This window comes from Mastacembelus armatus, chromosome 7, assembly GCF_900324485.2.
Source record: "Mastacembelus armatus chromosome 7, fMasArm1.2, whole genome shotgun sequence".
Classification (NCBI taxonomy): Eukaryota; Metazoa; Chordata; class Actinopteri; order Synbranchiformes; family Mastacembelidae; genus Mastacembelus; species Mastacembelus armatus.
In genome coordinates, this window is record NC_046639.1 from 1,599,102 (window position 1) to 1,611,164 (window position 12,063).

Here is a 12,063-nt window from a genome sequence, read left to right on the forward strand (position 1 = left end):
AAATGTAAAGTTTACTCTACTTGAAAGCTTCACACAAGAGGAGGCGTTGTAATCGTTTTCTGGCCTTAAGCTTACCTGAAGCTGAGGTGCAGCCCATGGTTAGATGACATCTTCACTGGCTGATTGCTTGTTCCGAGGATATAAGGACTAAAACACCACAGAGGAAACTATTGTTTAATTTTCAGGAAACAAATTATTTTAACTCTGGCTAAAATAATCTGTTTTTACTGACTCACCATTTGTGGTGCTTGCAGGTGAGTGCTCCATTAACAAGCTCAGTGACAGCTGCTGAATCACTAATGTCATCTATGATAACAACCAGTGGCACCTCTCCTCCACTCTCTCTGTCAATCTGATTTGCTAGATTGGACAGATACAACTGCAACTCCTGTCAAAGCCAAGAAAGATGAATATAAAGGTTTTTGTGTATATACAGTAAATACATAACCGTCAGAATAACCTGTGGGCCAAAAATCCCGAGTTATGTTTTACCTTCTGGGACTGACGGTGCATATTGAAGGTGACAGTAGTGCTGCGACCCAGGAGACAGGGCTCATCAGAGGAGTCCGTCCGGCTACGATGCAGCAGGTAGCGGGCCAGACGCTGAGCTAGGTAGGTCTTTCCTGTCCCACTGGGCCCAGACAGAACCAGACGTCTGTGCTTCAGCAGCAGGCTGATGTAATGCAGCATCATGGGCTTAGGAATCAGAGTCTCAAACACCAGTGAGTCAACACATTTTTCTCTAAGACCTGGAGAGAAGCAGACACGTGAGAGAAACCAGCAATGGATTTATATTGCATTTAATATAGAATATTTGTATTTACTGTACAGTCTGTGAAAAACAAGGAAATGCTGGTGTTTTTCATGTTGTAGCTCATTATTTACTCATCACATATACTTCAAATCAAAAGCATAAGAAAAAAGTTGAGTTTCACAGTGCAGGAGATTTAACTGAGATCAGATTGATCCACATGGAAATGGTTGTGAATAATACACAGTTTTAGGCAAAACTACCTGCCTGGTTTCTGAAGACACTCACTAACCTTTCAAGGTGACAGATACTTGAGCTGAACCACTGCTGAGACAACGATAAGGTGAGCCCTGAGGTTTGTCCCCTCCTAGCACCCTCTGTCCTCCCTGGCTCAGCTGGTACATGTGCAGTGAGTCACAGGACAGACCCAGGCTAGATGTTGGGTCCACTTGAGTCAAATAGTCCTGGTGAAAAAAGAAAAATTAAATCTGTAAGGACTGATCCATTAATAGTGATACAGTTGGTAAGAAGCACCACCTTACACACAGAGAGGACAAGTGTTGACTCACTTTGAAGGTTTTGGCTATAAGAGAGTCGAGACAGGCCCAGTCAGTTGTTGCGCTGACCAGAACTGAGCCCAGGTAATAGTCCTGCTGCTGTTTACTGTCCTACAGAGTCACACAAAGGGAAAAGGTTTTCAGGTTGTTCCACTTCAAGCTGTTGCCGTTATTGGATATTGTAGCTATTACAGGTGTGCTGTGTTTACCTCTGCTTGATCTCCTACGCGGACCAGTACCTGTGCACACAACTCGTCCTGCCGAGAAGACGCACTCTGCATGTTGAGTGGGGCCACGTCTGAAAGAGAAGAGCAAACCAGGCATGTAGGAAATATAGAAATCTAGATTTTTTAATTTATCTTTGGCGTACAGTGAATTGAATATTGCTGTTTGATTCTGACCTGGATCTTTACAGTCGTTTAGACTGAGACTGAAGGACTTGGTGAGGGACATGCTCATCGGCTGTCTCAGTGACGGGCCGAGGAGGGAGGCCAGGCCTGAAGGCTGGGAAGTGGAACAAGTGGGACCAAAGCCTGGGGGCTGGGGCTGACTGCCTGTTTTCAAATGGTCGTTCTCCACCTTCAGGTTCTCCACTGTTGACTAGTGCACAGGCAGGTAGCAACTTTCAGCTCAATAAGCACACAAATGCAATATCACTTATACATATGTGATTTTATTTTTTAACAACCTGCATATTGTTCATGGCTTCTCTCAGTTGTTCCAGCTGATGAGCAGAGTTTAAGGCCTCCAGTCGGATGTCTGTCAGCTCCCGCTCTTTCTCCCACAGTTCCAAACGTAGCTCTGATACTCCTGTTTCCTCACTGTCCCCCTCTTCTGCAGTCTCCATGATCCTAAAGGGGGCAGGATCCAGTCATCAGAGTATCTGCCCACTATGGCTAAACTGGTTTAGTCACCACTGAGCTAAGAGATGGAGGAACACGTTTGGCTACTTACACAGAGGACGTGGCCGACACTGAAGTTTTGAGGGATGAAGCCTGATTCTCTCCTCCTTCTCCACTCTCATGAGGCATCTTTGGGGAGTTGGGAGCTGAAGAGTCGGGGGTGGCAATTTCCTCAATGTCTGAGTAGGTTTTGGATCCTTTCTTAATGCTGAATGCCTTGTTGAAGGAGCTCCTCAGCTACATAGAAGCAGGGAGGAGCAGGGACAAGGAGAGACAGACATACTATTGAACACAATATTCAGTGGTCGATTGTGTTTAGTACTCCAAAGGTAAAAAAGAAAAGGGCATTAGGATTGTTAGTTTGACACATGCTAAACATCACAGGAACAGTTTGTCATGTTGGCAAAACGGTGACAAGCTTGTTTTACATTTTGGATTTTTGTCTGAGGTATAACATGTTTAATTAGTGAGCTTCACCTTCGGACAGAACCAGACTGACTGTGTTATCCAGGTTTCAGTCTTTACGTTAAGCTAAACTGACAAACTATTCCCTTAAACAGGTCAAAGTTTCAGTCCGTGTGTGTTTTTGCAGATTTAGTACCCAGCTGCTGGGTGAGTGAGGGTTATGCAGTAAAGCTGGACACATATTTTTACTAAAAGATAAAATCCACAGTAAAACGTGGGGTAGAGGAGAGGAAACATAACTGAAGAGAGCAGTAAATAAACCGATGATTAAGCTGAGAAAGCTTATCATGTCTGCTGATTGCCACTCTGAATTTCAGCCATCTAGTCATCACTCAAAGAACAGGCAGCCAATCAGGACTCCAGGAGGTGAATCAGCAGAGATGGGGAGACCTTGAGGATTCTGTTACAGTTTTTGATGGTCCATCATGCTGTTTGACAGAAACTTATAAAGGCTTTGTAAGGACACAACGACAGCACTCACCTCAAAGACCTAAAACAGCAAAATAACACAACAGAGGGGGGAGAGACTGGTCATACTTCATTATCCAGGCTGCTTTGTTATTATCATTAAGGAGGACAGACTGGAAATAGACAATCACTAGGCTGCGAGAGTAAAACACTGACTGACAAGCAGAGTGCATCCATTCTTACCCAGCTTTTCTTCTTCTTCTTCTTGGCGTCTTGATCCTTCAAGCTGCCAACGCTCGACATACTGGTCAGACTGTTAAGACTTGATATGCTCTCACACGAGTTCTGACGCCGAATCCGCAGGTCTGGAAAACGAGAAAACTCTACATCAAAACACAGGCAGATGCGTAGAGACGGAAGAAAACAGAAGCTGGTCAAAGTCCGAACCTTTCATGTTATCTGGATTGTTTAAGGCTCCTTGTATGACAGCCTGGGCTTCTTCGTTTCTGGTTTTTAGAGCCTCGATGGTCTCCCGTAGCTCCATCAGCTCTGAATCCTGCACAAACATTTAATTAATAAGCGTCAGATATCTCAGGGTGTGTTTCAGTGGCAGATTTTACAGTTTTTAGAGCAGATTGATTTAAAGGTTTCCTCATTAAAAAGTACTTTCCTCTGTTCAGGGCAATTTATCATTATGATGCTTTTGCAACCAAAAAATGGAGAGAAAACTTAACTCGTGTTCAAATTCAAACTTGTTTACATATATTTCTGTTTAATATTGCCAATATTTCTGCACATTTCTATTGAACGATCTCAGCCTGTAGCAGTGCAGCATTTTACTAAGCATTGTACTTATATAATGATACATGCGACATAAATAGTTTGACATCTGTCAAATTTTGGTTTCCAAACTTGCCTGTTTTTTAATATTTAAAATGAAAAACTGATAAATTCCTATACTTTTTAGAGAAGAGCAGTATTATCGAATGTTTTGGTCGAGAGCTCATACACCTGGAGGACTTGATCCCCCTGTGTTAAAGGTTCAAAAGGACAAGGAGTCCAGAACAAGAGAGCCTTTCTGTGCCGCTTATTGTTTGCTAAAATCAATCCCACTCCACTCTAAATGGAGACACCCTTCCCATCTCCTCAAGGTTAAAGAGGCTGTGCTCCAGGCTGAGCCGCACAGGTCAGTGCACTGGCACAAACAACAAAGACTTCTTCTGGAGTGGTCTAGACAGGGCTTTCAGGGAGAGCAGCAAAGCATGAAGCACTGAGAGAGACTCTACACTTTCGTACACAAACACACTCAACGCTGCCTCGGGCGCTGATCAGTTTACTCGCATCAAAACAGACAAAAAGGCCGAAGAATGCAGGAATGTGACGTTTGCTGGGAGTGCATGTGCAAGCTGGTTGCACTTTGTGTTTCTCGTTCAGTCTAAACTCAGTGTTTTATTCATTGATTATCTTTTACGGTGCAACTGCAGCCCGGGGCTCTAACCTCCATTCAGCTCATTACCGCAGGCTGCGATCAAAGTCACCTCACCCCATGTTGGCACAAACTCTGCATGCTCTGAGCTCAGTTTGTAAGGCCTGCACAATGGTGGAATGCAGATGGAATTCAGGTTTGTGTGTGTTTGAACGTGTTTATGCGATGGGTGCCGTTACCTTCTGCTCATGGCTGAATGACAGACTCTGAAGCCGAGATGTCATCAACGCCAAGCTTTGCTCGAAGGCTGCCACCAGATTTGCCTGTAAACGAAAGAAGAAAAATAACTTGAAGAGCAAAAACACAAGAAGAAATTCCATAAGATCTATCAGCTATGTAACTGTCTGGACCAAGAAACTAACAGGATCTACATTTACTGATAGTTTTCAGATTACTGATCTTAGAGAGTAACAGGAGACTAACCAGAAATTGACAACTACTCAGAAACAGGTTTTAGTTTCTTTGCCTTGTAGGCCTGAAGTGTTAAAAACTGAGTGTCACACAAAGAATGAACAGCATGTCTCCTGTGGGAAATTCACCTCCTCCCTAACATCTCACACACACACACACACACACACACACACACACTTTAACTCAGAGGCAGAAGGGGACATTTCTTTCTCCTTCAGACAACCCATTCATACAGTTTAATAACGTATAAAACCCAGTCACTGATCCAGCAAATAATATTGCTATCATCAATGTTTGGCTGGTTACTGCCCTCACATGACAAGATCAAACAGTAAAGGAACAGGAAGAAGTCCACAGACACACTGAAAGACTTGATTGATGTGTGCTGCATGAACTTATGCATCGACCTCTGCTGAATTGATGCACTTGGGCCAATGAAAACACTGACAGGGGTAATAAAAAAACAGCCTTGTAGAGTGAAGAGAAAGGGTGAGGCACCTTTGTTTGTGTTCAGGACAAAATGAGCACTATTCAGGCTGAGCACGGATAGAGAAAATGTGCTGAGACTGATACAGAAATGATCTATGACTGACATGAGGTTGTGAAGTAGGAAAAGCAAGAGGACCGGATGAATTAAACAATGAGAAGTGTGAAGGGTTAAGTTGTGACTTGCACAAAGACATGAGCATAATCACAGCAGCAGCACTAATACACTAATGTGAAAGGGGCTTAATGTGCAGGTACTAAGCAAGTCTTGTTTGTTTTTACATTAAACTGTCAGTGTGAAAAATTGCGTAAAATGACAGTAAACAGTGTTTGAGAACAGCAGCAGTAAGAAACAAAACAAGGCTACAGGGCTCAGACGCTGCTGTCAGTTGTTCCAGCCCTCTGTGTCTTTATGAGTATCAGTTACCTCGGCCTTAGGGTAGATGTCACTGAGGTGGACTGTTCATCAAGATGAGCGACAAGCAATGGGCTGTAAAATTATAGGGAGGGGCTACTACTAATTCTTCAGTTGCCCGGAGGTACAAGGTTGCTTATTGGAGTTTTATTTGATGACCAGAAAATGTCACAGATCAGTGTGTGGCTGCACAGAGCAGTGATTTTCTCATTATGATTCTTTTTTTTCTCATCTAGGCATAGATTGATTTAATTAATTGATTTTTTTAATTAAAAAAAAAAACCACAAAGCAGATATGTGTCGCAAGTGATGGCAAGTTAGGTATTTTACCTTTTTTATTGCTTTAGACATTTGGACAATAGAAAACTGACTTCAGGAATCTCTTTGAACTTTGCATTTCACTTGTGGATAATATTATATTTATTTCCAAATGTTTTATAAAGACATTTAAATGTTGTCTTTCCTGAGGAAATCCTGAGAAAAAGGAGTTTTGATGAAACGTTTTGTGAGGATGCACTTGCTTCCGTGGCTTGAATCCAGATTGAGATGGTTTGGACATGTTCAGAGGAGGGACAGTGAATACATTGGTAAAAGGATGCTGAGGTTAGAGCTGCCAGGAAGGAGGCCTAGAGGAAGACCAAAGAGGAGGTTCTTGGATGTAGTGAAGGAGGACATGAGGATAGTTGGTGTGGGTGAGGAGGATACAGAGGATAGGGTTAAATGGAGGCAGATGATTGGCTGTGGCGACCCCTGAAGGGAGCAGCCCAAAGGAGAAGAAGAAGAAGACTGTCATGTTGGTCAACAGACAAACTGCACATACATTTGCTGTTAGCTGTGTGGTCAAGTTAGACACTTTCTCCTGGGAAGATTCCAGCTCTCTCCTCAACTTGCGGATTTGCTGTGAGGAGAAAAGGAAAAGCTGCATTAGAAAATAGCCAAGGTTACTAAACTACACAAATGACTAGAATAGATGGTGCTCATGAAATCAATGACAAATTTGTTCTCACATAGACAGCAGGGATGTGAATGATGGATGAGAGGAAAGAAAATAATGGGACAGAGAAGAAGAAGAAAGACCAGGAAGGAAGACACTTACCTCTCCCTGAATCCTTTCCTCAGCCTTTGGATGCAATGGGAATAAAAGTCAAGATGTTAGATAAGGCCCAGAGAGGAGAGGAGGAGAGGAGGAGAGGAGAGGGGAGAGGGGAGGAGAGGAGGAGAGGAGAGGAGAGGAGAGGAGAGGAGAGGAGAGGAGAGGAGAGGAGAGGAGAGGAGAGGAGAGGAGAGGAGAGGAGAGGAGAGGAGAAGAGAGGAGAGGAGAGGGGAGGAGGCTAATATGGTACAGGACATACCAAGACATCAATTCTTGTCTCTAGTTTGTACTGCTCGAAGCGTGAAACGAGAGGAAACCATCACTGTACACACAGACACTCATAACACAGACGCACATAAACACACGTCACACCACGTAGTGAACTGTAGCTACCTGAGTCTGCATGCCGCCCAAACTCACCGAGGAGTAACTGGACGAGGCATTGGAAGCCAGGGACAGTACAGAACCATGAACTGAAAAAATAAACAAAACAAACCAGTAAGAAACTGATTTAAAAACAAAGATGGTATAAAATCTATAAAATATGAATAAAATATCAAAATAATTCAGTGGATTCACCTTCGTCCGGCTCCTTGTCCTTGAAGGATCCAGAGCGAACCATCCCCATGCTGCGAGGGCGTTCGGCCAGCGACAATGTGCTGCCCAGCGGAGACGCCCCGTACATGTCCATAGAGGCGTCATGTGTCGGGATGCTGTTGGATCGAGTCATCCTTGGAGGTCCGCTGACAGGACTGGGTACTAGTAAATAAAAAAAAAAGGAAAGAGTGTAGAGTTGAACAAATGTACAATGTAAAGCTCTAGTCTATTGTTTTGAGCACAAAGAGCATATACTCACCCATAGTGGGTTTCGAGGTGCGGGGCAGGGAGGTGGGTGAGGACAGTAGTGGAAGAGTGAGAGAGTCGGTCATACTGAGAAGAGAATGAGAGTGTCTCCTCTCGCCTTTCTCCTTCCCTTCATCTTCAATCTGGGAGGCACTGCTGAAACTACACAGACAGAGGACGGGCTCAGTGAGGTCAAAGGTCAAAGGTTTGTGTAGTAATGGTAAAGAACCTCAACTGAATCCAACTGAATCGAACCGTGTACATGATATTATGCATTTACAGTCACCTTCAATGTCTGTGGGCATTTGGGAATATAATGATTAAAGTTATTAGCAAGACAACAGAAAAAAAGCTAAAAGTTAAAAAAGGAAAACTTAAGTTAATTTAGAAATGGAACTATTAGTTTATTGATTGGTTATTCAATCAACAGAAAATGATCCATCCATTATCTATTGTTTATTCCTGCAATCCAGGTGTCGGAACTGATAACAGCAAAATGAATCTCTCTTGATTCAGTTCATCTGTTTTGGTTACGGGGGTCCAGCATCGCAAGTGTGAGGCTTTACTACTTTTACTAGTATTATGTCACAGTAAACTGAGTAGTTAGATATCTAAAGATGTCACCTTATACGTTTGGACATAATTTCTATTAAGTAAATAAATAAATAATTAAGAAAATACTGGCAGACTGACTGGAGTTAAACAATAATGATTTATTTATGTGTACTGCACTATGCTGTGATGTATCCTGTGATGTTTTGCATTAAGAGACACATAGCCTGGACATTTCAGTGAGTGGAAAGACACACACACACACACACACACACACAATATTTCCGTTTGGACACAGTGAGATACAGTTTTGCAGGGATTAACGCAGGGTTTTTGGAATACGAGTGACAGCAATTACGTCAATTGGCCCCGTAGGATTAACAGCATTTGTCATTCAAAGCGGATCTTAACAATAGGATCTCTGTAAGTGTGCAATTAAAGGACTATGCCGAAATTGTGCAAAGCCATTGTCGCTTATTAGTGTTTGGTAAGTGCGTAGCTGTATGTCCATGTCCACTCACCTTAAACCTTTCTTTGGCAGCGTGTTTCTGTCTCTCTGAGAACTGTGGAGATTAAACAGTGTCATTATTTAACCACTTTTGCAAGGAGTTATTAAACTCTCAAGAACACGCTGCAGGCACAAAGAACCCCAGTAGGATTTTCAGACATCTGGTGTCAGCCAGTAATTATGACTTCAGTCAGCTGGGCCAGTAAAACACTGATAATAGGCCTGTAGTAATAACAGTCTAGCAACCCCTCAGTATACGTGTCTTTCTATGGTTGTGTGAAGACGCTTTGTGCTACAGTTGTGAGGACATTTTAGCCTATAGAATTGCCTTTATTTCATAATTTCAATATGATTATGAAGAGAAAAAAGAGGAAACTGTGTGACTGCATAGAACAAAGTGAATAAGATATGAAAAGCTTCACCCTGAACATTCCTGGCTTCCACGAATGATAAATCATGATGGTGTTGTTCCTCAAATAACCAGCAGGTGGAGCTACATGATGGCAGTAATAAAACATAGAGGACTACACTATACCTCTACCTTGCATGTAGACCAGTGTGATGTGACTGGGTTTAAGTTATATATGTACACAATCGCACTTAATCGTACAGCTGAATTGAACTCACCTGTCTGTGAGCGTTAGGGAGACTTTACTTCCAGAGCTCCAGCTGCTTGGGGACCCTCTGTTTTCCTGTCGCTCTTTGTCTCGGGACTCTGTGGTGGCGTAGCCTCTCACCAAATTCTCCTTCTCCCTATGGTTTTCTTGCTTCTGGGGCTCTGGGGCCAGACTCATCTGGAGCGGCAGGGACTCCATGCTACGATGCAGCCCTGACAGACGAGGGTAGAGCAGTGGGGATGTGCTCCCACTGCGGCCTTCAACCCCAAGAGAAGAGACCTGCCTTGGCCCCAAACCTATCCCAGACATTGAGAAGCAGGCTGAAGAGTTCACATTAAGCAGAGGGGCAGGACTAGGGGTCAGGCAGGGGTTAGTGGAGCTGCCTGCTGAGCTAGCCAGATCCTGGAGCTTAGAGTAGGGAGGAATCTTTGGAGGCAGAGAGTCCTGTACCCCCACCTCCAGGCTATTGGAGTTCAGCTTGTCAAGCTGGGCCATGGATGGAGGCTTTGCCAGGCTGCGCACCCCAGATAATCTAAAGACAAAGTAAGACAATGGTAAAGCCAATGCATATTTATACTTTGTTTTATATTTGGAAATGTGCATGTGTGTGTGTGTTGGTTAAGGAATTACTGCGTTGTATTAATACATGTATGTTTTTTACATGTAGTGAATAAACCTTGGTACCTGTGTGTGTTGGGTGGGGGCAGATCCATGCCCTTGCCACTGCTGGGAGGTCTAAGCCCCTGTAGCTTCCCTCCGTTCTCAGCGGGGGTTTGAGCATGGTGGCCCTTAAAAGACCCACTGCCACACTCAGAGTCAGACACTACAGCTTTAGCTTTGGCTCTCTCTTTCTCTTTCTCTCTGTCTGTTTGATTGACAGGACTGGGACTCGGGATTCCACGACCCCCTGCCTTGGTCATCCCTGTTCCAGACCCGAGCCCTGAGGAGGGCTCTTTGAGCCTCAAGCCCTGGAGCACCGTGGCAGAGGGTTTCATCAGTCCTGAGCCTGTGTCCATGGTTGTGCTTACTGGGCGAGCTGAGCTCGGCCTCGTTAGAGTCAGGGTGCTTGTCTTAGCAGGACGAGGCAGAGAGCGGTACTGGAGAGACGTCCTGGCATTGGGAGACAGAAAACCATTCTGGTCGCTGTTCGAAACATCCAGACTCGTCTTACGTCCTCCACCACTACCAGTTCCTGGTTTGACAGGAATGCCGGATGTTTTGGGAACCTTCCCCACAGTTGCAGAGCCGCTGGGTATGGCGCTGCCACCTGTACTCATCACAGCAGTTGTACTGACGTTGTTTGTCCCATTACTAGAAGCTGTGGGGGGCTTCTTGAAGCCAAAGCTTCCACCAGTTGAGGGTCTGACCAGGCCAGACGGAGGTTTACGTTGGTCACCGCCGCTGGTTCCATTCCGATGGTCTTTACCAGCATCAGAAGAAGAGCGCTGAAGACCTGTAGTCTTCACTGCTAACCGAGATTTATCCATGGGCTTCCCATCGGACTTCACTGTACCTAGACAGCCAGAGGAGGAGGGAAGAAAAAAATCACTGAGTAGCTTGAACAGTCTCTTGTGGTGAGTGAGATTAACCACAACCTATTAGGACATGGTATCTTATCTGAACACGTACAAGGTTTGACTGCCTGTTGATAAAAACAAGTCCGCCGAGCAGACAGACAGTGAATAGTCACAGCCAGCTTCACCCTCTCACACACTGTTATCAGGCAGTTACTCCTGTTTTCCATCCTGATGAACTAAAATAGTTTTCTCTGGCTTTCCAGTAAGTCTGTGTGTCACAGCTGTGGAGTGCTGAGACTAACATGTGCAGCATGACTGTGGAAAACTGGTGTTCACGTTCATGAAGCATGTCTGTGGGCACAAAACTGCATGAAACACCCGGTGCAACTGAATTTTACCACTATTGAAGAGTTTGGGGGGAAAAGTACTGATGGTTAAGGTTCATTTCACCATTAGAAATGTAATGGGATTTGTTTGGACATTATCTTGAGAAAATCAGTCCCAAAAAAAAGAAAGTTAGATGTGACTATTAGAGAGTTTCCACACCGTCCACTCCTAATCTGTGTCTAATGGGAGTTGTTATGGGAGGTTTATATACAGGGCATTAACAGAGTCAGAGAAGTGCTGTTGAATTAGACCTACCGGTGTGCTGCCTGGGGACATCTGGAGTTACTTAAGGGTATTTTTAAACCCACAAAAGACACATACACACACATAGCGGCAGACATATACTGTATACCACACACACACTCATGGTTCGTAGTGATCAGATCTTATAGGAATGTGACACATCACACTTAAAATTTATTTTATTAATTTGAAAATTTGGTTTACGTGTCAAGTCATAAACTGTGATTGTAGTAACCTCATTGCTGTACAGTCCAAGAACATCAGGCTGCAGAAATGCAGGCTGTGCACAGTGACACACGCTGACAGAACTAAGGCATACATATTATTTTTGACATGAATTAAGTCTGATTTACTGACGCTGCCTGTGGAGACAGCGGTGCATGTGGAAAAGATCATGAATCACTACATGTCTCAGCACACGA

At 44.0% G+C, this 12,063-nt stretch overlaps 1 protein-coding gene across 8 annotated transcripts in view; it reads right to left on the bottom strand.

The window, feature by feature from the left end:
* Positions 1 to 12,063, bottom strand: part of nav1a (neuron navigator 1a) — a 73,580-nt gene that overhangs the window by 4,243 nt on the left and 57,274 nt on the right. For 6 of the 8 annotated variants that reach the window (XM_026332337.1, XM_026332336.1, XM_026332332.1 and 3 more), the window contains 20 exons: positions 10,179 to 11,007; positions 9,505 to 10,026; positions 8,891 to 8,932; positions 7,831 to 7,979; positions 7,554 to 7,733; positions 7,368 to 7,447; positions 6,702 to 6,779; positions 4,749 to 4,832; positions 3,531 to 3,639; positions 3,327 to 3,448; positions 3,157 to 3,165; positions 2,263 to 2,447; positions 1,997 to 2,159; positions 1,710 to 1,908; positions 1,518 to 1,606; positions 1,321 to 1,419; positions 1,044 to 1,215; positions 493 to 749; positions 237 to 388; positions 76 to 147 (listed from right to left, as the gene is read on the bottom strand). In XM_026332337.1, the coding sequence (XP_026188122.1) occupies positions 76 to 147; positions 237 to 388; positions 493 to 749; positions 1,044 to 1,215; positions 1,321 to 1,419; positions 1,518 to 1,606; positions 1,710 to 1,908; positions 1,997 to 2,159; positions 2,263 to 2,447; positions 3,157 to 3,165; positions 3,327 to 3,448; positions 3,531 to 3,639; positions 4,749 to 4,832; positions 6,702 to 6,779; positions 7,368 to 7,447; positions 7,554 to 7,733; positions 7,831 to 7,979; positions 8,891 to 8,932; positions 9,505 to 10,026; positions 10,179 to 11,007 (3,592 nt within the window). The remainder of the gene's footprint in view (positions 1 to 75; positions 148 to 236; positions 389 to 492; positions 750 to 1,043; positions 1,216 to 1,320; positions 1,420 to 1,517; positions 1,607 to 1,709; positions 1,909 to 1,996; positions 2,160 to 2,262; positions 2,448 to 3,156; positions 3,166 to 3,326; positions 3,449 to 3,530; positions 3,640 to 4,748; positions 4,833 to 6,701; positions 6,780 to 7,367; positions 7,448 to 7,553; positions 7,734 to 7,830; positions 7,980 to 8,890; positions 8,933 to 9,504; positions 10,027 to 10,178; positions 11,008 to 12,063) is intronic. The other 2 variants (XM_026332335.1, XM_026332334.1) reach the window with 2 other exon arrangements.